Here is a 23,878-nt window from a genome sequence, read left to right as displayed (position 1 = left end):
ACCGGGGTGCACCCCAGTGCTGTCTGAGCCTCAGCCCGTCCAGCCACATGCCTGCCCGCCCCTGGTGGAGCAGTATGCCCACACAGGAGCTTGTCACCTCCTTCTGAAGTCCCTACTGATAAACAGGAAGGAAGCTCACTGGGAAAATGGGCACCTCAGGCCCCTGACCTTGCCCTGGGATTAGAAAGAGGGACGCCCAGCAGCATGACTGGCAGCCCAGCCCTCAAGGTTGACTCACGCTCTGTAGCCAGCATCAAGGCCACAGAACAAAGAATCAGTGTCCACAGGGCCGCCCTGGCGCTAGCCCTGTCTTTGGGGGAGGCCCCTCAGTTGCAAACAGGATGAGGGTGGGAGGGGGCAGGTTACGACTTGAGATTTGGCCCTGACTCATCCAAATGGCATCCTGTGGCCCAGTGTACCGTGTGGACCGCAGCTTGTTCCCCCAGGGCCCTGGAGGCAGGCCGGTGGTCCTGCTGAGAGGTCCTTGACCCTGGCAGGGCTCTGGGGCTCTGGGGCTCTGGGCTCTGGGGGCAGAGCTGTTCCTTAATAGAGCAGCCCCACCTGGGGAAAACCAGAGGCCCAGGACGGGAGGACATAAACATCCTTTTCTAACCACAGAAGTGACCTCTCCTCATCTGTCCATCCTTGGGCAGGGACAGAGGCAGGAGACAGGAAGACCACAAGGTGGGCAGCCCAGCAGACCTAGGCACTGGGCATCAATGACCCAAGTATCCTGGCAGCCCCTGGGAAGAGAATGGTGTTTCCCACCAGGCTACCAGCAGTGAGGGCAGCTCGTCAGGCCCTCTTCCTTGGGCTGGGGGAGGCTTGAGAGACTCCTGCAGGCATTCAGAAGGCAGACCGTTTCTCCAGGACCCTCCGATCCCACCCATCTATGAGCCAATGGGCCTGAAGTGGGGTTTCACTTGAGGCCGGAGTAGACGTTAGAGAGGACTTGAGTTCCTAAGCTCGACTGAGTGCCAAGTGAGGAAAAGTGGCTGGAATCAGTCAGGGACTGCAAAATTTAGCTTCCCATGAAAGAAAAAATTTTCCTTCTGTGCTAGGAGAGGATCAGCAGAAATCCTGCCTACTCATGAAGTCATAAGCGTAAGTGGCGGGTTTCTTCCTTGGAGGCCCCCCTGCTCCTATATCCCCTCTTCTTCCCCGTGTACTCACCCACATTGGAAATGTACAGGGGCAGCCAGTAGAGGAAGGTGTAACTGACCAGCTTGGCGAAGAGCAGACACAAGGAGAACTCGACCACGCCCTGGGAGCACAGCAGAGGGCAGATGGGAAGGTGGGCAGGACAGCCTGGGGCCTGCGGCCTCCGAGCCCTGTGCCAGCACTTTCCACCGCCCACCACACGGAGCAGCCTCTAGAACACCTCCAGTTTCAGGTACAGCAACATGCCTGCTGCCTGAATGCTAGGGTGATGTCCGGCCACAATACCCTCCCCAGGAGGGCCCCTGCCCTAAGTGTCGCTCGTAAAGAAACTCCAAACACCATGGATCACCCTGAGTGTCCCCATCCCCTGACACCCAACAGAAAAATCTAGAGAGCCTCTCTCTTCCTTCTGGTCCACAGATGACTCACCGGGATGCGCAGGGCCCCGAAGAAGCTGATGGCGGAAGGCTGAGCGCTTGCTTCCTTGGAGCAGGTGACAGCTGACTCCAGGCTGCTCTCTTTGTTACAGCTGGGTCCGTTTGCGGGGTCCTCGGGGTGGTCTTGGCTCTCTTCTGGATTACCCTGAGCAGAGAAGAGCCCTCACTGGGGGCACGTCCACATACCGCTCCCCCACCAGCTAGAGGGACAACCCACGTGAGATGAGCTGCATGAGGTATGCACTCCCCTCCTGGACCGGACTCACCACCTGCCAGGGAGCCACCCACGGGCCCAACTTGGGACCCACAGGCCCCTCCTCAACTCCCCAGGCCTCTCTGGGACCAGCCCCCAGTGGAGTGGGGCTGGGGGCCACACTCACGTGGTGCTGAGGCGGGGAGCAGTCCACGTCTTCAGGGTCTGAAAGGAAAACCTTCTAAGAAGCTTGCCAGCAGACCAGGCCCTCACCCTGCACGACATGTGACCACCACACCCGCAAAGGGGCCCATGGAGTTTCCAGCACGAGGGAGCCGGGGCTCCGGAGACCACCTTCGAGGCCTGGGTCTCCTAACCACGAGAGCCTCGTGGACTTTCGTTCTTTTGCTTACAAGTGACCGTGGCCATGACCCCAGGGGCCATCTGTCAGGGAGCCAGGAAAAAAGCAGCAAGCATGGAGAGGGTGCTGTCCAACCCACTTCCCCGGCGTCAGGCTGAGAGGAGCCAGCATTTTCTGGGCATCCTGACATACGTCTCACAGACACTCTCCACAGCCCAGGAAAGCAGGTGTCCCACGTGAGAAATCAAGACTCAGACAGGCTGTCCTCTGAGTCACACATCTAGGCCTCCAACCCCGCGACTCCCACGGGACCAGCCTCCTTCTCCCAGAACCTAACTGGGAGGCTTCGCTCTGGCTCCGTGGGGATGGAGGGAGAGGGGTCCACTCACATTCGATGAGGAAGAAGAAGGTGATGATGCCCATGATGGCAGTGATGACGCCGGGCACCACGAAGGACAGGCCCCACTGCTGATCCACCCACACGCCAGCCAGCAGGGAGCCCAGGATGTTGCCCACGGATGTGTGGGAGTTCCAGATGCCCATGATGAGCCCCCGCCTGGAGGGGAGGCGGGGAGGGAGGCAGGGAGGCAAGAGCAGGAAAGGTAAGAAGAGAAGCCCCGGGCTCACGGAGACCGCCCCGGCCAAGTGCGAACAGCTGGCTGCCTGCAGCCTCTGTGCCCGAAGACCCCAGTCGGGGAGGAGGGGCAGGGCTGGCTGGCATCAAGTGAGTGGCAGCCAGGCCTGCGGTGCCCTGCTCCCCAGCCAGCTCCCTGAGCAAGACCTGCCTCCCCTCCGTCCCAGGGCCGCAGCCCCACCCTTTCTTCTCTTGCCCTGAGGCTGTGTCTCTGAGGGCCTCAGCTAAGGGTGATTGCCCCCAGGGGACATGGACACTGTCCGGAGAGTTCTGGTGATCCAGCCCAGAGTGTGCTGGTGGTGTCTAGCAGGTAGAGGCTGCTAAATGCTACAGTGTGTAGGATGGCCCCTCAACAAAGAATTACACAGCCCCAAATGTAGCCCACAGTGTTAACAGTGCCAGGGCTGAGAAACTCTGCCCAAAAGAAACTTTATTTTTTGCACAAAAGCCAGTTCAAGGGAAAAATAAATAAATATATAAGACATATACATATATATGCATTAAAAATATATGGGTATATGTATTTATATATATACACACACAGAGTTTTATAGGCTTCATTTTTGTCTTCATGCAAAATGGAAATTCATCTATTATGAGGAAAAGGCATAATGAAGATGGCAGGTTTTAAGGATTAAAACCTCAGCAATGAAAAAAGTCACTGCTTCTAGTCACTAAAACGTTTGTATTCCAGCCTGTGAAAGTCAGCAGGACGGAGACTTATTTCTAATCTTTGTTCCTAAAATTGTATCAGAGGCCACAAGGGACCTCCTGCCCCCACACCAGCCCAGCACCCCCAGGCAATGCCCACCCTCCTCCCTGGTCACACTCACTTGCCCTTCCCGAACCAGTTGCCCACGCAGCTCACCACGGCGGGCCAGCCCGTGGTCTGCACAAGTCCATTGAAGATCTACAGGGAAAGTGGGGGGACAGAGGCCCCTGGACTGAGTGGTGCAGCCTCTGGGATGGGGAGCCCTCCAGAATCCACACTATGCACCCCGTTCCTTCACATGCGTGCACACACCCACCAGCTGATGCCCCTCTGACCCGAGGTCCCCACAGTAGAGACTGGGCCTCACAGGCTCTTCCAGGGACCTCAGGCTGATGCTCAGTGCAGACTCCCTGAGCTGGTGAGGCCACCCTGGCTATGGGCAGGGGACCCCGAACTGTGATAAAGGAGCCTGAGTCGGGATCTGCCGTGACCTGGAGCGGCTTGGAAGGACTCACAGCCTCTATGATCCTTCTGTGCAGGAACAGAAGCCCGAGTGCAAGACGGAGGAGGCTCGTACCTGCACCAGCACAAAGTACCAGAGCACGTGGATGTTCCAGAAATACCCAAGGCCAAACAGTGAGGTGAAAAGGCCGCTGAGCAGCATTCCAGCTGTGAGGTAGTACCGGAGGGGGAGCCGCTCCCCAAAAATGCCACTGCAGAGAGAGTTGGATTCGTGGTTAATCTCCGCTACCTCGCATCCCTGCCCCCCGCCTCCTGGCTCCCCTGGGGCCCCACCAGGGACGTCTGTGTTGCCACTAGGCACCTCTGCTTTGTTTGATGACGGGCCTCGCAATGTGCCTGGCAAAGTGGCCTCTGTAGCATCCCCATGACCCTCTTCCCCCTTGGCTGACCAGTCCATCTCATGCATTTTCTCTTGCATCACCTTTATGGTTTTACCTGCCACGTAGGTACACATACATGGCCCAGCTGTATGTCTACAGCCCTGAACTTTCTCCCAGGATCATATCCACATTGCTTCTGGACATCCTGACTGCGGTGCCTCCCAAACAGCTGCTAATCAACAACTCCAAAGACTGGACTCCTCTGCCTCCCTCGCAGACCCTGCCCCGTGTCTGTGCCCCTCAGTGGACTGGATGGCACCCCCACGTTTGGCCACTCAAGCCAGAAACAAGCTACTTCAGTCTCCTGTCCCTGCAGCCCACCGTCCACAAGTGACCTCCAAGACCTGCCTGCTGCTCCTCTTATTTCTCTCCAGTGCATCATTTCTCTCCATCGCTATTAATAATACCATTCTAACTCAAGCTTTCCTCCAAGCCCAGCTGGAGCTACTGTCAAATCTGTTCCTTAGTTTGATCCGCTAGTCAGCCCTGAAGTGAAGTGTTAGTCACTCCGTCGTGTCCAACTCTTTGTGACCCCATGGACTATAGCCAGTTGGGATCCTCTGTCCATGGGCAAGAATACTGGAGTGGGTTGCCATTCACTTCTCCAGGCGATCTTCCACACTGCAGGCAGATTCTTTACTGCCTGAGTTACCAGAAAAGCCAATCAGCCCTTCTCTCCCTCAAGTCCACCTCCGTCAGCCTGTCAGTATCTGTCTGACATGTAGGTCTGAACATGACACCCACTGAGCCACCCACTCAGCGGCTCTCCTGTGCTCACAGCCTAGTACACAGTGACCTCACTCTTCAGCCCTGTCTCCTGCATTTTACACGCTGGTGAGCCTGTTGCGAGTCCCCCAGTCCAGCCCCTGCCCTCTGTGCAGTCATGCTGCTTCAAATTACACCTGCCTTATTTCACCAAGCCATGACTCCATTGTGCGAGCATGCTCAGTCATGTCTAACTTTCTGCCCCCCTGTGGACTGTAGCCCCCCAGGCTCCTCTGTCCAAGGAATTTTTTAGACAAGAATGTGGGAGAGGGTTGCCATTTTCTCTTCGAGAAAATCTGCCCCACCCAGGGATCAAACCAGAGTCTCCTTTGTCTCTTGCCTTGCAGATGGATTCTTTTTTTTTTTTTTTTTTTAATTTTTATTTTTTGCAGGTGGATTCTTTACCCACTGAGCCACTGGGAAAGACTCTTGTCTGTATTCAGTTCAGTCTGGTCGCTCAGTCGTGTCTGACTCTTTGTGATCCCATGGACTATAGCATGCCAGGCCTCCCTCTCCATCACCAACTCCCGGAGTTTACCCAAACTCATGTCCATTGAGTCGGTGATGCCATGCCACCATCTCATCCTCTGTTGTCCCCTTCTCCTCCAGCCTTCAATCCTTCCCAGCATCAGGGTCTTTTTAAATGAGTCAAGTCCAATTTCTCTTCATCAGTTCAAATGTCATCTCCTCCAAGAAGCCTTTCCTGACCCCTCTTTTCTAATCCCAGCTCAGACAAAGTGACTCCTTGGAGCTCCGTACGTAGCCACCTCTGTCTCAGAGCCACCGCACTGTTTATAACATAGCTGCTGAAGTATCGGTCACTCCATTAGGCTGTGAGCTCTCTAAAGGTAGTACCCAGCCTCAGCCACCCTGAACTCCTGGGAACAAACATCATGCTTGCTACTTAAAAGCCATGCTGGGCTTTCAGCTTTCGGGTTATTCGTAAAGGACCCCTGTCCAGGACAGATCATATTCCAGCCACACTGCTGACATGCCATCTGAGTGAATAAACTCAAAAGAAGATCCAGGAAGGCCTTTGCAGGAGAGTTACTAAGAGAGGGAGTCAGCCAGGTGAAGGAGCAGGCTGGGTGATAGTGGCAACACGCCAGCTACGGGTGACGGGATGTGTGGAAGGCTTGTCTCATTTCCAACAACTTTCTCTCTTTGACCCCGCTGCCCCAGGTTGGTGTAGAGAAGACAGCAGCCTGAGCTATCCTGCAGGACAGCGCAGGCTTTGCCTCTTACCTGATGAACATGCCGATGGCGTAGGCCACGAGGAAGGCGTTGTCCACGGCCCCCAGTAGCTCCTTGTAGTTGCTCTTATCTGAAGGCAGACGGGGGAGACAGAAAGCTCGCTGTCTGGATGCCCCGAGCAAGAAGTGCTTCCCGGGCCTGGATGGCGAGCAGGCATGGGGAGGAGCAGCTCACCCCGCTCTTACCAAAGGGGGCCCAGTTGCACCATGTGGTGTCGTTGAGACTGTGGGTGCTATTGAGGGGCTGGATCACCTCTGAGCAGTTGTGGTGCAGACGGCTCTGGAGAGGCGACGGGCGGGCAGGTCAGGGGTTAGCTGGTGGCCCCAGAGTCAACCCAGCCCGCAAGGGAGCCAATAACCTTCCCCACCAGAGCAGCCCACTGCCCCTCCCCACTGGACTCCCTGCATCTTCCTCTGACACCGGGTCTGGCAGGTATGGCTCTGGGGACAAGGGGCCGAGGCAGATCCTCGGTGAAGGGCAAGGGGTGTCTATGAGCAGCACCCAGGGGACCCAAGGTGCCTGCTCTCTGGTTCCACCCCCAGTTCCCCGACACTGCTCTCTTGGTGAAGAAACCCAGGAAACTCTCCTGGGAAAAGAACTGCTAACAGTGGGAGTCAGCCAAGGGGGAAGAGACAGACTTGGTGACCAAGATAAGGAACAAGGATGGGGCTTCACTGAGCTCCGGGCTGTTCTGCTGAAGTATTTCCGTATTTCTGCTGAGGCTAGCAGTCCTGCCTTCTTCCTTACCCCCAGGCCAGGCTCACCTTGACGACACTGATGGGCTTCCGGGACATGTGATAGCAGGTGTAGATTAAGAAGGTGATGAGCAGGATGAAGGCTCGGTACCTGCAGGGGAAGGTGGGCATCTGGGTGAGCAGGGAGTCCAGGCCTACCGTCTCCACTGTGTCCAGGAAGCAGTCCGCCTGTGCCCGTTCTGGCAGCACCACCAACGCTCCCCTCCAGACACAAGCTGCTTGGGGCAGAGGCCACGGGGAGGGGAGGGACAGGTGCCCAGAGGCCAGAGTGCTCAGAGTTCCTGCTCCCAAGGGCAGAGGCCTCCCAACAGAGCTGGGCCAGCGGCGGCGTCCTAGACGGCACCAAAGTGCCCTCTGCGGCTCTTGTCACTGCCCATTGCCTCTACTTCTCCCTGTCCTCCCTAAGATCAGGGTGCCTCTGTGTGCATGTGTGTGAGAGAGATAGGGGCGCAGGGAGACAGAACTGTGTTTATATACTGGAAATGGTGGGAGCTAGGAGGAGGAGGATGCATGCCAAGTGTCTCTTTGTTTCAAAAACTTTTTGTTTTGTATTGGGGTGAAAGAAAGTGAAAGTGTAGTTGCTCAGTCATGTCTGACTCTTTGCGACCCCCACAGACTGTAGCCTACCAGGCTTCTCTGTCCATGGGATTTTCCAGGCAATAGTACTGGAGTGGATTGCCATTTCCTTCTCCAGGGGATCTTCCCAACCCTGGGCTCAAACGTGGGTCTCCCGTATTGTAGACAGACGCTTCACCGGCTGAGCCACAGCTGATGAACAGTGTGGTGACAGTTTCCGGTTAACAGCGAAGGGACTCAGCCATACATATACACGCATCCATTCTCCCCCACACTCCCCTCCTATCCAGCTTGCGACATAACATTGAGCAGAGTTCTCTGTCTATACAGTAGGTCCTTGCTGGTTATCCATTTCATTTTACTTTTAAATTTTTTAATTATTTTTAACACCAGAAACATTTTGTATTGGGGTACAGCTGATTAACAATGTCGAGGCAGTTTCAAGTGAACAGCGAAGGGATTGAGCTGTACATATACATCACCCATTTTAAATATATCAGTGCGTAGATGTTGATTCCAAACTTCCAGAAACGGTCTATCTTTAAAGCGAGATCAGCTACTCCTCGTAAGCCTAGTTAGTTGCTCAGTCATGTCTGACTCTTTGCCACCCCATGGACTGTAGCCCTCCAGGCTCCTCTGTCTGTGAGATTCTCCAGGTATGAATACTGAAATGGATAGCCATTCCCTTCTCCAGGGGATCTTCCCCACCCAGGGACCGAACGCAGGTCTCCTGCGTTGCAGGCAGATTCTTTACTGTCTGAGCCACCAGAGAAGCCGAGAACACTGCAGATACAGCACCTGCCACAGTCCAGTAGGAGCAGAGTCCAAAACATAGAGGGAAACGTGGCAGCAGAGGAAAGCCGGTTGACAGGACCAGGTCCTCTGCCTGCTCCATTCTAGTCCATTCCTCCAGACAGAAGGGTCAGTCTTTCCATTGTGGCTCACGCATCACACAGCCCTCTCCCACCCCCGCTTCTCATCCCATGCTCTGATCTGGGGTGGAAAACACAGGTCAGCCAGGCACCACTGAAGTTTCCACTGCCCGCCCAACTCTCCCCCTTCTCCTGAGGATCTGGGGGAGGGCCCCCATGTCCTCCTGAGTCACTGCTTCCCCAGCAGAACATCAGCTGAGCCGACTCAGCATCCCGGAGCCAGGAAGTACATGGAAAAAGAGAGTTCAGCGTGGACTCCAGCCCAGGAGAAAGGCCAGAGCCTTGGTTTCTTAAAGATCCCCTGGAGAAGGTGGGGAAGGAGGGGAGGGGGCCCAGAAACCCCATTCTATGCCTGGGCTCCTCGAATCAAAGAGCCAGGACACTGGAGGCTCGTTCTGCCCTCTCTAGCGATCTGCCTCCAAACCCCAAATCACTTCCCCACAAGCATGTTACAAAGGCTCCGGTTTGTGAAATGAAGGGCGTTACATCAGAGGCTGAAATCAGGTTGGGCTGCCAGGACCCTTCTCACTTCGTCCGTGACTTCTGGTCTATCTCCATCTCTCCACTGCCTCACAGTTCATCTTCTGAAGAGAATGAAGGTACATGTACCCTGCCGTCACCAGGCTGAATAATTCTCACTGGCTCTCCATTCCGTTAAGTATGAAGCTCCGTACAAAATAAAAAGCTGAAAGCTTGGGGGAGGAAAAGAATGAAGCTCCAACTCTTCAGCCTGGCTTTCAGGCTCCTCTACTGTGTGGTCTGTCTGGCTCCTACTTCCAGACATGGGGTGCATGGGGGCAGGGAGTCACAAGGGATTCTCCAGGGAATCTGGGGTCATTCCCAGGGACTGTCACAGTGACCCACATAGACTAGCTTGGTGGCAGCAATGTTTTCCAACTGGTAAATGGCTCATGACTCCTGAATCAGGGACTTTCAGAATCTGGCAGCAGGAGGGGGGAGGAGGTGGAAGGATTTGGAGACTGTGCCCAGCTGGGCTTCTTCAGAAAGCAAAGGATGGAAGAAAACCACAGCCCTGAAGATTAACACTCACCAGTGTCCTGTCTGGAAAAAAGCTTCAAGTTTTGTAGACATGTGTGTGTGAGCGCGCACACTCAGTCATGTCTGACTCTTTGCAACTCCATGACTCCTCTGTCCATGGAATTTTCCAGGCAAGAATACTGGAGTGGGTTGCCATTTCCTGCTCCAGGTGATCTTCCCAACCCAGGAATCGAACCGTGTCTCCTGGGTCTCCTGTATCGGCAGGTGGGTTCTTTACCGCTGAGCCACCTGGGAAGCCTCTAATTATTTGTGCAACCAGATGCAAATTCTTTATTTTTTTGCCTCTGGTTTCCTCATCAGATGTACAGGGAGAACAGCATCAACCACATCTGAGTCAAAGACAGGTGAATACAATGTAACTCTCACCCTAGTCCCTAGGTCTCTGCTGTGCTACCCTTAAGACCTCCACTCCCGGGCTCAGCCAAGTCTCTTTTCGCTGCTACATGGATGCAGTGACTCTGGTGACAAATTAGATCTTGGCTTCCCAGATGGTGCCGTGGTAAAGAATTTGCCTGCCAATTCAGGAGACTCTGGAGACGTACGTTCGATCCCCGGATGGGGAAGACACCCTAGGGAAGAAAATGGCAACCTGCTCCAGTATTCTTGCCTGGGAAATCCCATGGACAGAGGGAAACGCCATGGACAGAGGAGCCTGGCAGGTACAGTCCATAGAGTCGTAAAGAGTCAGGCAGGACTGAGTGACTGAGCACGCCCGCTGGGCCTCAAAGATCCCCGGGGCCCCGCTGAGGCCCCGCCACTGACGGTCCTGCCTTGACAGGCCTGGCCGTGAGGCCCAGGCTGCCCTCAGCCACGCTGAGCCCCCGGGAGCCGGTCGGAGTCAGTGAGGGGTCAAAAGGCACAGCCCCGCTGGCAGCCACCCTTCTCCCCACCCCCGGCCCCCTGCGCTCCCCACCACACGGCTTCTGCCCCGGGGGCCGGCACCCGCCCACCTGGGCGGCACCTCGGAGCGCGCCCTGGACTTTCTCCGGCCTGTGGCCCCCGGTGCTGTTCCTTATCTGCCCCCACCCGGGTCCTCTCCCTCGGGTGGGGGAAGCTGTGACGGAACAGCGAGCACATCCGGGCCCCGCTGCGGACATCAGGTCTGCCTGAGCTGGAGCCAGGACCGCCCACCCCCACGCGCATCCCACCACGTGCCGGCCCTGAGCCAGGGGCCTGGGGAGACCAACTGCAGGAGAGACCGCTGCCCGCCGGGGTCACGGGGCAGCAGGGAGACAGCAGGGCCGGCGTGACTGTGCTACAAAAGAGGGCGGCCAGCCCCGCGCGACTCCCGAGCAGAGACGCCCAGACCGGCTGGGTTGGGGGCAGGGACAGGAGAGGAATCCGTGAACGGACCTGAGACTGTCCTACGGGGTGAAGGAAGCCAGAAAGAGAAAAACAAACATCGTATATTAACCTGTACGTGTAGAAGCTAGAAAAAGGGTATTTGCAAAGTGACACAGACTTAGAGAACAAAAGTATGGATACCAGAGGGGAAGCGGAGGGTGGGATGAATCGGGAGATTGGGATTGATGTGTATACACTATTGATGGGTGTGCTAATTCGTGTCACTCATGTTCAACTCTTCTGCAGCCCTATACACTGTAGCCCGCCAGGCTCCTCTGTCCATGGGGATTCTCCAGGCAAGAATACTGGAGTGGGTTGCCATGCCCTCCCCCAGGGGATCTTCCGGACACAGGGATCAAACCCAGGTCTCCTGCATCTCCTGCACTGGCAAGTGGGTTCTTTACCCAGTGCTCCCTGGGAAGCCCTAAGTATAACATAGGTAACTAAAGAGAGCCTACTGTAGAGTACAGGAAACTACTCAGTGCTCTGTGGTGACTTAACAGGAAAGGAAATGCAAAAAAGAGAGGAGATATATATATATATATATATACACACACATATATATATATAGCTGATTCACTTTGTCATACAGCAGAAACTGGTACAATATTGTAAAGCAACTATACTCCGATAAAATTTTTTTAAGAAAGAAAGAAAGAATTCTGGAGGTGAGGTCTCAGCACAGTCTTTACAAACTAGCAGGAGGCAGCCAGGTTCACCAGGGCTGGGGTGAGAGCAGGGCCAGGGAGAGGGGAAGTGCGTGTGCAGAAGCGTGGAGGCGTGAATATCACTACCTGTTTGGGGAACTCTGTATGGTTCAGGGTGGGGCTGAGCCAAGCACGGCAGGTGAGGGTGCTGGGAAGGAGGAAAGGGACAGGTCACAGAGGGCCTTGGGCGAGATTGGACTGTTTCTTGGGGTGACGGGATGTCACTGAAGAGGGATGGGATTTTCTAGGTCACAGAGTTTTGGGCACCAGCCCGGTGGGGACCCAGGGCTCTGCCCCGCTGGTGAGTTGGGAAAACTCCAGACAGGCTTCCTCGCAGAAGGCAGGGCCGGCTTCCTCTTCCTCATCCATCCTGCCAGCCACTCCCCAGGCACACGGCCACCCCCGGGGAGACCCTCGGTGGTGCCCTGGACTCAGGAATCAGGTGAAACCTGCTTTCATTCCTTACACCTGTGTGTCATCTGAAAGTACAGTTTATCACCTCTCTCACAGGGCTGTTGATAGGTTGATGAGATGATGCATACCTCTTACAGGTTTCTGACACGCAGTCCACACTTAAAAATGACAGCGATGGTGATTTCAGGTTTTGAGGAAGGAAAACTGGAGCGGGCGGGAAGTGAGCAGGGTGGGGGTGGGCACCAAGCTGCTCTGAGTAGTCGGGGCTCCAGGCCCTGGATGTGCCCGTAAGGTAGGGGTCTGGAGGCTGGTTGGTCCACTCTTCCCTACCGGCCCAGTATGCAGACCTGGGCTGGAGGCGTCTTTGCAGACGCCTGAGGCCATGAGTGCCCACAGGGGAGCCTGCAAGGGGACAGAGCACAGGCTGGTCTGCTGGGCCCGCCCCTGCACTCCCTTGGGAGTAGATGGAGAGGCTTAGCAGAGGTCCATAGACATGCCGATCGGCCAGATTCCAGCCCTGCCCAGAGGCCTGGCTGACCTTTCTCCCAGCTCTGACCGCATCCCTCCGTAGAGAACCTGACGCCCAAGAGAGCAGGAGAGTCAGAGGGAGGGAGGCTGTGGGGCAGAAGGTCCTCAGAGTGCTGTGTGATGCCGGGCTGGGCACTGGCCTCCTCTGGGACTCCTTGCCTAGACTCCAGCATGATGGCAGGAGGAGCCCAGAGAGGCCTGGCTAGCTGGGCAGAGCGTGCTTGGAGCCGGGCCTGTCCTTGGTCCAGTTCACTTTCCATTCCACTTTGACATCTCTTAAAGAAAAAGGCCAAGGTGCCATAGTTCAAAGGGGACTGGGGACATGGGTGGAGTGAAGGGCTGGGCTGAGGCCAGCGACCTCACAGTAGCTCACTGGAAGATAGCTGACGGGCTCCTGACGCCTGTGGAAGCCGCAAGTTTCACTTCTGCTCTCACGAGCCCTTCTTTCAGAACCAAGGGGCCCCAGAAAGGGGGGCAGGGGCAAAACACACACAGAGGCTGGCCTTACCCAGCTGGCCCCAGGGCAGCTGCAGAGGGGAGGGAAGGCAACCCAGGAGCTGGGCAGGCTGGACAAGCGAGCCAGGGACCCCGGTATCTGCACAGCAAGGCCCACAGACTGTTCCGGGCCGGGCGCCTATCCCAGGACCCTCCAAGTCTGTGTTAGTGAGAAATGTCACTTCCGAGAGTCTCACCTCCCCTTGCCCAGCACTGGTTACTGAGTAACCAAGTCAGATAGAGAGGTGGACTGGCTATCTCTTAACTATTAGCTGACAGTCCAACTTACTCTTTCAAATGAGCATGCTAATAGCTTTATGGACCTCGTTAAGACTTTGCACTAGAAATGCTTCTGAGGTAGGGACAAAGAACAATGTCTGCCAAAGCAGTGACCGATAACAAACAAAACCCCAAGGACCTGCTACTACCACCAGCACAACAATAGAAAATAAGAAAGAGCCCAGGAGAGGGACCTTAGGAGACAGTGGCGAGAGGTCCCTTTCATCCAGCGTCTACCGGGTCATCCCCCGGTCCTTGCATCCCCCTCCTGGCTTTGCAACCACATTGCGGATGGTTCCCATTCCCATTTCAGGCCCCAGGTCAAGGGGGACTTGAGCTCCCTCACTGACCCTCTCCCTATCACTTCCTGCCTCAGCCCAGCCCTTCACTGGAGTCTGGGGCAGCTAGTAGACGTATAGGGCCATTTGGGTTGGCCATGTGAGAGACTGGGCTGGTGGTGACCTTGGCACCTGCCCTGAGGAAATGAACTTGGTGGCCTGTCCTTGGATGTGCCAGTTTTGGGACTCAGCAGATCTAAAAGGGAGAGAGGGCTGGGGATGGTAAGAACCAGGGCAGTGGTGACGATGTCATCACTGCGCTTCCTGCCAAGTCCTCCACTACCACTGGGACACAGCCTGGTAGGGAAAGGCCAGGCCGGAACAGACCGCACAGGGCAGAGCCCCCGAGCCCGGCTTTCCACTGACAGGAGGGGATGGAGACAGGCCATACAGGACGAGCCAGGTCCGTGACGGCCTCTGAGGAACAAAGCCCTCCTGGAGCTGAGCGCAGCCTGACCATCGGATCCTCCACGTGCTGCCCTTTCCTCCAGCTGGGACTCAGGCACTTGCTCAGAGGGATCGCGGGGACTCTGGGCTCGGTCCCAAGGTCCTTCTGGAGAAGGGAGTCGTTGGTTAGTAGCACAAGCAGCCCAGGACCTTCTAGAAGGAACGAGTACATCATAATCTTTTTTAGGAGAGTGGAGACTATAGGCCAGATTGCTAGACTGCTTTGTTTTGAGAAGGAATCTAAGCAGGAGAACCCCGAGTATTCAGACAGAATGAAAAGACCTGGCTTTCAGCTACAGCATGAGGTGTCATGTGGATACCTGGAAAACCTCTGGGAGCGTGTGAGAGCTGGCAGTTTGGGAGAAGTGGGCAAGGAGCTAGTCTCTCTTCTGCAGAGAGGCTATGCAAACAGCACCAGTGGAATGCACTGATGGTGGCAAGGCTGTGGTCCTGCCAGGGCATCAGGATGGGGGCCCTCCTCTGGAGAGTCTCCGGAGGCCTGGCCCCTGGCTTACCCTCCTCTACGCCTTCTCCCCAGCATGAAGGATCCAGGCAGTGAGGCCAAAAGGGGAGCAGCAAAGCTGTCCACCTCGCCTCTACCCCACATACCAACTCGGGGGGCTGTGAGATGGGGGGTGGGGGTTGTGGGCTTCACCGACTCCACCCTTGGTGTCTGGCCCCAGTTTGGTATCACTTGGGAACTGCTCAACCTCAACTTCAGTGCTCAGGTTGTACTGCCAACTAGAAGACGTAAGGCCTTGGCCATCCATACAGACCATTCCCAAACCCGTGCTGCCTTCTGGATTAGCCGCTGGCCCCTGGGGCAGACTGCCCCACCCAGAGCCAAGGAAGTGCTCTTCAGTCTGCTCCGTAAAGGGGAAACAGCAGAGAAGAAGAGGAAGCAGAACAGCTGGGGGAGAAGACAGCGATCATGGGTGGGTGGGGGAGGGGAGCAACCAGGGTCACATGCTCTCTGGGGATCAGCCTGAGGACCGGGGTGGGGGCAGGGGGTGCGAGAGTGGGGACAAGGGACAGGCTCAGCCCTCCAGGTCCTCTGCCAGGATCTCTCATTCCTTCTCAGAGCTGCCTTTCACCATCACAGCTCATCCTTACTGGGTACCAGGAAAATAAGACAAGAAAAGTGCTTAGGCAGCATCTGGGACCCCTGGTCTGAAGCCACAGCAGAACAGGGAAAAGTTCGTTAGACCAACAAGAGGCTGAGTCTTAACTTCTGGTCCTGTGACTGCGACCCTGGGCCAGCTGTCTCACCTTCGGCCTCTGCTTGAGCTTCTTTTAAATGAGACAGTAAACTGTCATCGAGGTGGCCCTGGGGATTAATGCAGAGAACATTTCACCTCTCAGTCTCACTTCGATCTTCCTTTAAATGAGATACTAAGGGACTTCCTGGTGGTCCAGTGGCTAAGACTCTGCACTCCCAATGCAGGCGCCCCGGGGTTTGATCCCTGGTCAGGGAACTAGATCCCATAGGCCACAGCTAAGAGTTCGCATGCCACAGCTAAAGACCCAGCATGCCCCAACTAAGACTGGACACAGCCAAAGAAATAAATAAGACAGCGAATTCCTATCAGAGAGGGGGCGACAGAGAATAATATGGTTGGATGGCATCATCAACTCAATGACATGAATTTGAGCAGACTCCAGGGAGAGAGTGAAGGACAGGGAAGCCTGGCGCGCTGCAGTCCACGGGGTTGCAAAGAGCTGGACACGACTGAGGGACTGAACATCACAGGAGATGTCCATAAGGACTATGAGCTGCCAGGGACCTGGCAGCAGGCCCTCAGCAAACTCTGGCAGACAGATCCTCTGGTCCCTGCTGCAACTACTACCTGCCTCACCGTTCCAGCTCCCACGGGAGGACTAGAATGTGGGGGAGGACTGCCATGAGGGAGTTCACAACTCCTGCTTTCCTGCCTGTCCGGTGCCTCATCCCATTCCTGCTCATCCGGCTCCTGCTCCTCCTCCCACGGGCTCCTCTCCCTGCCACAGGTCCCAGGAAAATGGGCCCAGCCCCATGTGCAGCAGCCATAGTCATCTCTCTGGCGAGATGCCCACATTGCCATCTGCCCCCAGACAGGCCCACTCAGAGGCTGGCACAGGGGGAGGGCACCGGCTAGACTAGGCCCAGCACCAGGGAGGACTCGGAGGGGCCGCCGGACACAGCAGGGGTCTGACTGGAGGAGGAAGTGGGGGGTACCATCTTCCTGGGCAGAAACTCCTCCGAGTCTCTGCCTTCTGCTGGCACAGCTCATGCCACCTGCCTCTCAGCCTCCTATCTGGAGGCCATGCCTTCAGACCCCCAGGCTCCCGCCAGCAGGTGACCAGTGCCAAAGGGACAGGCTGTGACCTCCCTGCCCTGACTGCCACTCCACGGCCTCTGCTCAGAATACCTCCCGATCCAGCCCGTCAAACGCTACCTTTCCTTTCTAATGAAGATGAATCCCGCCTCCAGAAACTGACAACCACCAAGCTATTCCCAAGGACTAAGTGTGCTCCAGACACCGGGCTAAGTACTTTCAATGTCTTCTCACTTAATTTCACCAAAGCCCTGGGCTAGAGGTACATTGTTATTTCCATTTTAAAGACAAGGACCTGAAGCCTCAGAAATAGTGATCTGTCTCAAGCAAAACGCCTCTGTTTTCTTTTCCCCTCCCACCCTCTAATCAGTTGGAAAAGACCAGGGACTTGGGAGTCCAGCTAACCTGGATTCAAATTCAGCTCAATCATTGACTAGCTATGTGGCGCTGGACAAGTTGCATAACTTCTCTGTGCCTCATTATGTCCTTATAATGGGGAATTAGGCCAGGAAACAAACAAAGATCTTGCAGTGAACCACAAACACAATGCCTGGTACAGAGTGGTAGGAAGAGCAAGTAGAATAATAGTCAATAATTAATGTTTAGTCAGTGCTTACCGTGAGCCTGGCACTCATCTAAGTATTTTACCTGCTTCACCTTGTGACAATCTTTAATCCTCACAACTATGGAATGAGGCAGGTGTTACAAATATCCTTGCTGTACAGACAGGCAACGCCAAAGCTCGGGGGGAGCCCACCCGCCAAGGTCCCACTCCAGAACGCCTGCTTTCTTCTCTTCTGTTTAAAAGTCCTCCCTGGGAACGTGTGGAAGCAGCCAGTTTGATAGTGAGAGGACACACCCTCCCTCTAGCTTAATCCTTAATTCCGAGAAAGTAGGACTGTGTCTTAATCATCTTTGTAAGCCTGAGAGTTCAAAACAATCATGTGCCTACAGTAAGAACTACAGTGATGTTGGGTGTTTGTTAGGAGTCCGAACCTACACACATCGAGGAAGAAGTGAAGGAACACTTGCCGTGGGCTCTCCATCAGCCACGGGAACTCAAGAACGTTCATGGGTTCACTTTTGCCCTCAAGAACCCTCCCGACTTTTACTGATGCGGGGGCAGCAGGGGATGGTGCTCAGAGAAGTTAACTATTCAAAAACACACAGTGGTGAGAGGATTTCAGTTCAGATCTGTCTTAAACCTGGGAGACGTGGTTGGATTCACACTTTAAGAAGTGTCTCAATGACATGTGCAGCTGTAGAAAGTTATGTGTGTTTCTGAGCGCTTCTAAAATGCTGGTGTGGGACAGGCTACTTCCAATGACCCAGTCTCTCTGCCCCCTCATTTTCTCTGAAATCCAAGTTAAAAGGTATAGTTTGGTTAAAAGGTATAGTTAATATATATGAATAAGACTCTAGTAGGAACAATAAGTGGCAGAGAGGTACAACTTTATATATACAGTAATGAGATGTATTTTTGTTTATTAAGAGAAAAAAGAGAAGTAGAATATGATTATTTATATAAGTATCTCAGAAATGGTTTGCTGCATGAGAAAGTTCTATAGACTTCTCAATACCCTCTTGGTCCATGATCTGTCTCTATGGATCAGTATCCTGGTGTTCTTTGCCTAATGATGACAGTATTACCAGTCATGACTTCAGCTAATCTTATCCAAGCTGCAACTTTACTTCTTTATTTGGAGTCTAGCATCTTCTAGGTCAGTGGCTTTCAACTGGGGAGGTACATCGGACTTTCCTACGGAGCTTTATTAAAACATGGATGTTTAGGACTTGCTAGTGTATGTTCGTGCACAGTTGTGCCCGACTCTTTGCAATCCCATGGACTGTAGCCAGCCAGGCTCCTCTGTACATGGAATTCTCCAAGCAAAAATATTGGAGTGCGTTGCCATTTCCTCCTCCAGGGCATCTTCCCAACCTAGGGATCAAACCCATGTCTCCTGCATTAGCAGGCAGATTCTTACCACTGAGTCACCTGGACTTACTAAATCTAAGTTGACATTCTTGGTATTCCCTTGGTATATTATGCAAATTATGTCTTGAGACTTCTATATATCTCTAAATACATAAAAGTATATATACTGAGATACAAAAAATCTTGAGATTTTTTCCTCTATAAAAATTATACATTCTTAAAAATCGGATATTGTGTTCACCATCTTCTTTGAGATTAACCTTAAGTGTGTTTTTAGACACTGTCTAATATTTTCTGGGTTGGCTTTGTGTGTGTTACATACCTCAGGAACAACCAGACTTCACTGTTAGCTGCATTTTTCTTGTCATGACTTCTCATCAGATCATTCACTTTTGAAAATTATTATTAATAAATTAATCCATACCTTTGCAGGTCTCTGACCCTTACAGATAGTTTCTGTTCTATTCTGGATGCTCCCTAAAGGCTCTGCAATCATCTATAAGCCGAAGGTTTTATCTTTAACAGCCGAGCACTGTCTCACGAAATCAGTGGACCAGGTACACATTCGTGGGTACAGACTCCTGGTGATATCATTCAGGTATCTTTAAGAACATACCTGTGGCCTGAGTCAGGATTTCCAAAACTTAGGTAAAAATGCTGACAGGTTTATGAGGTTGCTGACCCAAGATTCAGCAGAACAAGAATTAATCACTTAGAACTGAATGAACTGATGAGGATGATTGTCACTGACATTTGGAATGTCAGTGACATTATAGCGTTCAGTGTTCTGAATATATAAGAAAGCTCTTTCTTCTTTCTTCTTAATATGTCTGTAACCTATAACAATTTAGGAGATTCTGTTTTTGTAAACTGAAATGAAATATTTGTAAATACTTTATTCTCTCTACCTGACTCCCCAGAATTTAGAAACTTTTACTGTCTCCTTGCTTTTTATAAAATATGGTTATTTGCAAAAGTTCAATAAGAATCTGTCCTCTTTATTTTATCAGGACATATTTGAAAACGAGTTTACCAGGTGTCTCAGCAGTAAAGAATCCACCTGCCAATGCAGGAGGCGTGGGTTTGATTTCTGGGTCAGGAAGATCCTCTGGAGAAGGAAATGGCAATCCACTCCAGTGTTCTTGCCTGGGAAATCCCATTGGACAGAAGAGCCTGGGGGACTGCAGTCCATGTGCTTGCAAAGAGTCAGACATGACTTAGCGACTCAACAACAACAATTTGAAAACTTGGTTCTGCAGCCAAGGCCTTGCCTAGAATATTGTATTTGACAATGATACTCGTTTAATCAGATATTGATGCCACTCTTAAGGAATTAAGATTGACAGCCAATACAAACCCTCCCAAGAAAACTGGCTTCCCTTACAGGCAAATCAGGTCTTCACTCCCTGGCAGGCCCAGGAACCTTAGGATATTTTGGGGACCTCAAGAAGAGGGTAATTTGTCTATTAATAAATGTATAGGTATAGCAGGTAAAACCTAGTGGAGACAATTTCTTGGCTTGGCTTCCTAATCTCAGAACAGTAAATAATAGAAGGCTTTTAAAAGTCCAGTCTCAGAACCTTTATGAAAACTTCCAGCCAAGTGAACTTAACATAGTAAATTATGTATATAGATAATCAGATCAAACCTAACACGACCAACCTTATTTTGTGACCAAGAATAATCATTCTTTGAGACTATTTTTTATTCTAGCAGAGAAAAGTATAGGAGAGAAAAAAAAATGTGTGTGTGCTTCTCTGGAAAACTGTGCATTGCCTATAGGACAGCCCTCCCCTCCAAGTTATCTGATTCATGCCTTTCCCTGACCTTGAATTTCATCAAACAGTAAGTAACAAATGAAGAAGAAGTGAGGAGAAGTCGCTCAGTTGTGTCCGACTCTTTGCGACCCCATGGACTGTAGCCCACCAGGCTTCTCGGTCCATGGGATTTTCCAGGCATGAATACTGGAGTGGGTTCCGATCCAGGGATCGAACCTGGGTCTCCCGCGTTGTAAGCAGACGCTTTACCATCCAAGCTACCAGGGAAGCCCAAGTAACAAATAAGTCATATAAAATATGTCCATGAATTGACAGAGTTTCAATAATCTTCCCTCTCAACCAGTTTTGCCTCAATATTCCTGACCTAAATGGGCATCTTCTTTGTATTCTTTTTAAAATTGTGGTAAAACATCTGTAACATAAAATTTAACTATTTTTAAGTGCACAGTTCAGTGGCATTTTATACCTTCACATTTTTGCTAAACCTTCACCATTCATCTCCAGAACCTTCTCATCTTCCTAAACTGAAACGCTGTACCCATTAAACAGTAACTCCCCATTCTCCCCTCCCTGGATTTTCTTTTGTGCCAATTATACCATCTTCTGGCACCCTCATCACAAGTGAAATAAAATCTTTTTAACACACGTTCATTTTTATATCCTTACAAGAGTCATCTGACTTTTTTCTGAAAAATACCAAATAAATAAATTAATGAGGAAGGCTGGTAGTGATGAGGAAGGTCCCCAAGGAGGACTGTCACTAATTGGAAAGTGCCTCGGGTGACCATCCTGATTTGCCCAGGACTGAGGGGGTTTGGGGCGCAGGATTTTGTTTGAAAACAAAGCTGGGTCCTACTAAGAGCTTGCACCCCATCTAAAGGGTGGTGTTAGTACTCTTTATGATAAAATTTGAGAATTTAGGCCTGATATTGCTAGATCAGAGGAAGGAGTCGTCTGGCTATCAAGGTTAAGTTTTATCATCGGCAAGTGATGGCAAGTAACACAGTGAAACAGAACGAAACAAAGACACGGTGCAGACCAAGCAAAGTGTTCCACTGTGTGGCCTCTGATGAAGAGTGGGCTGAAAACTCTCTAGCCCACCACACACCTGATGGTCCGGTGGCCTCCTCAAGCCTCCTTAGTCAGGAGGAAGTCGCTGGCCGGCTGCTGGGGTGACCAGCCAGTTGAGGAGCAGCTGCCCCCTGATCTGAGAAGTGTGCCTTCCCCGGGGGTGTCCCTTAGGGCCTGGAGCCGCTCAAGGCAAGCTCCCAGGACCACTAGGTTCTGGTCTTGGAGCTATCCAAGGGCTAAAAGAGACCACATGGGACACTCGGCAACTCCAACGGCCACTTTCTCGTAGCAGCAGCTGCCACGCCCTGACCTCGGTTCCCTAGTCTACAAACCGGGGGTCCCCCGGGTGATAAAGGAGGCGCTCTGAATCGGATCTCCCCCAGAGGGGAGTGTGTGTGCGCGGAGGTGAGGATGCGAAAGGACAAGGCGGAGACGCTCCTGGGCAGTGTCCCAGGGAGGGGTTCAGGAGAGGCGGAGTGAGCACGTGCCACCTCACCTCCCCGCCGACTGCCGGCCAGATGCTACCAGACCCCCCAGCCTCACCCCAACAAGCGCTCTGGGACTCCGGGAGTCGGGTCTCAGTAGCGAAGCCGCGGGGCCCGGCGCTCCCCGTGCCCCCACGCCCCAGCCCCGCTCACTTGCTGTCCCTGGAGAAGGCGCGGAGGAACCAGATGCCGGGCGCCAGAGAGGACCGCATCTTGCCCGGCGGTACCCGAAGTGAAGGCGGAGCGGAGGAGGACGCGGAGCTTGGGCACGCGTCCCGAGCTGACAATCCCCGGGGTTTAAATGCCCCGCCGGCCGGCCCGCCCCGACCCCGCAACCCGTGGCCTTTAGCCCCCGCCCCCTTGCACCTGACCGCCCTCGGGGCCGCCGGGCGCTGTGCAGAGCGCGCACGGCCTGCCCATCCTCTGGTCCGTCCGCTCGCACGCGAATTTCCCGTGCTTCGCCTCGGGCAGTGGACCCGCGGCCCTCCGCGCCTCTGTGGGCCCCTCCTTCAGCCCGAACTTGCCGGCTCACTTCCCTCGGGGAACCGAAAGCTGCGATCACACATGCAGCCGCCTCTGAGCGACCTTCTGTCTACCCGCAGCGGCTCCTGCCGCGCCTTCCTACGCTGGTTACTAGCGACCCCGACACCGGGGAAATTGAGGCCGGCTGCAGGGCCAGGACTAACAATCCGCCTCCCGCCGCCCCCCCCGCCCTCGCCCCCCACTCCCTGCCCCACCACAGGACCGCGATCTGAGTGCGAGCGCCCCCTGGCCCCAAACACACTTCCCAGGTCCCAGCAGGGACTTGCTGTCCCATTCAGATTCCAGCCCGTGCGCTGAGCCAGACAGGACCCTCTGATCCACCCCGCCACCACTCTACTCCCCACGGGGACAGGGTCGCGGCCACCCCTGCTCTCCCGTCTGCAGGCCCACAGCCATGCAACAGTGAAGGGCCCCTCGGAGGCACAGAATTCTGCACACCTCTAGCCTGAAGAGTTCCAGGGCATGTTTCCACCTATAAAAAAGGAGTTATTGTGAGATCGTTGGCTGTGAAACCGAGGGTGAACTATAGCGGGGTGGAGAGGGAAGCGTGGCCTGGAGAATAAAATTGTTATTAGGACATAAACTAGGAACGTCCCTGTGCAAATAGATTTCAGCTCTAACCCCACCCTGCCCCTCACCCCTAGGAGTGCCCAGGCCCAAAGTTCAAGGTCAGAGACTTACCGGGAAGGGCTATACCAAACAGGATCGGACCCAGGAGAGTGGTCTTGGCCCCTACCAGTCCCGGAATCAGGCAAAAAGAGGTAAACAGAGTTGTAAAACCCTCCCTTAACACGGGGAAGTCTGGTAGCCAGTATCTAGCCGCAGAGATAGAGATGCCAACAAGCAGAGCACAGGAGGTGGGGGACTAGAAATGAAAGAGCGAACAGGAAGGAGCCGGCTAGGATGTGTAAGGTATGGAGCTGACACCTGAGGAAGAGCTCAGCTACCAGTAGCTAACTCAGCCCTTAAATTACACCATACTCGGTGCCCAGATGTACATTTATTCCATTCATTCTTACAAGTCAGTGAGGCGGGCATGATCCATCTGGGAAGGCTAACCACATATGCTGGTTTGCCTGGGACAACCCCAGGAGACACCTGCTTCCCCAGAATGCACAATGGATAGCTCTGAGGTCAGTAACATCCAAAAGACATTGGGCCTGAGAGAAGGCAGATTACGGGTGGAAAAGACACTGGAATAATGAGCTGATATCACCAGGAAGACAGCTGCTTGTGTCCCAGGGACTAGAGGGAAGGATAAAGTTGGATACAAAGGAGCCAAGGAAGCAGCTGAGCTCACTTGATGCTACATGGGAGGAGTACATGGATGTCAGCAGGGGAAGGAAAGAACTGACCACCAGGCCTCCAGGGGGCTTCCCAGGTGGCGCTAGTGGTAAAGAAACTGCCTCCTAATGCAGGAGACATTAGAGACCTGGATTTAGTCCCTGGGTCGGGAA

At 53.6% G+C, this 23,878-nt stretch overlaps 1 protein-coding gene across 4 annotated transcripts in view; it reads right to left on the bottom strand.

Moving 5' to 3' along the window:
* The window catches only part of SLC37A2 (solute carrier family 37 member 2), a 28,389-nt gene extending 6,000 nt beyond the window's left edge, over positions 1-22,389 (bottom strand). For 2 of the 4 annotated variants that reach the window (XM_060404249.1, XM_060404250.1), the window contains exons 1-10: positions 22,245-22,389; positions 7,184-7,265; positions 6,605-6,698; positions 6,411-6,489; positions 4,076-4,211; positions 3,620-3,696; positions 2,542-2,708; positions 1,979-2,016; positions 1,591-1,743; positions 1,174-1,264 (exon numbers count right to left, since the gene is read on the bottom strand). In XM_060404249.1, coding sequence (XP_060260232.1) covers positions 1,174-1,264; positions 1,591-1,743; positions 1,979-2,016; positions 2,542-2,708; positions 3,620-3,696; positions 4,076-4,211; positions 6,411-6,489; positions 6,605-6,698; positions 7,184-7,213 — 865 coding nt within the window. In that variant the 5' untranslated portion in view covers positions 7,214-7,265; positions 22,245-22,389. Of the gene's footprint in view, positions 1-1,173; positions 1,265-1,590; positions 1,744-1,978; positions 2,017-2,541; positions 2,709-3,619; positions 3,697-4,075; positions 4,212-6,410; positions 6,490-6,604; positions 6,699-7,183; positions 7,266-22,031; positions 22,210-22,244 lie in introns of those variants that run through there. The other 2 variants (XM_012101850.5, XM_027959561.3) reach the window with 1 other exon arrangement.
* Between the last annotated feature and the right edge of the window lie 1,489 nt (positions 22,390-23,878).

Source organism: Ovis aries, chromosome 21 (genome assembly GCF_016772045.2).
Source record: "Ovis aries strain OAR_USU_Benz2616 breed Rambouillet chromosome 21, ARS-UI_Ramb_v3.0, whole genome shotgun sequence".
NCBI classification, from domain to species: Eukaryota; Metazoa; Chordata; class Mammalia; order Artiodactyla; family Bovidae; genus Ovis; species Ovis aries.
This window is presented reverse-complemented; position numbering and strand designations above follow the sequence as displayed.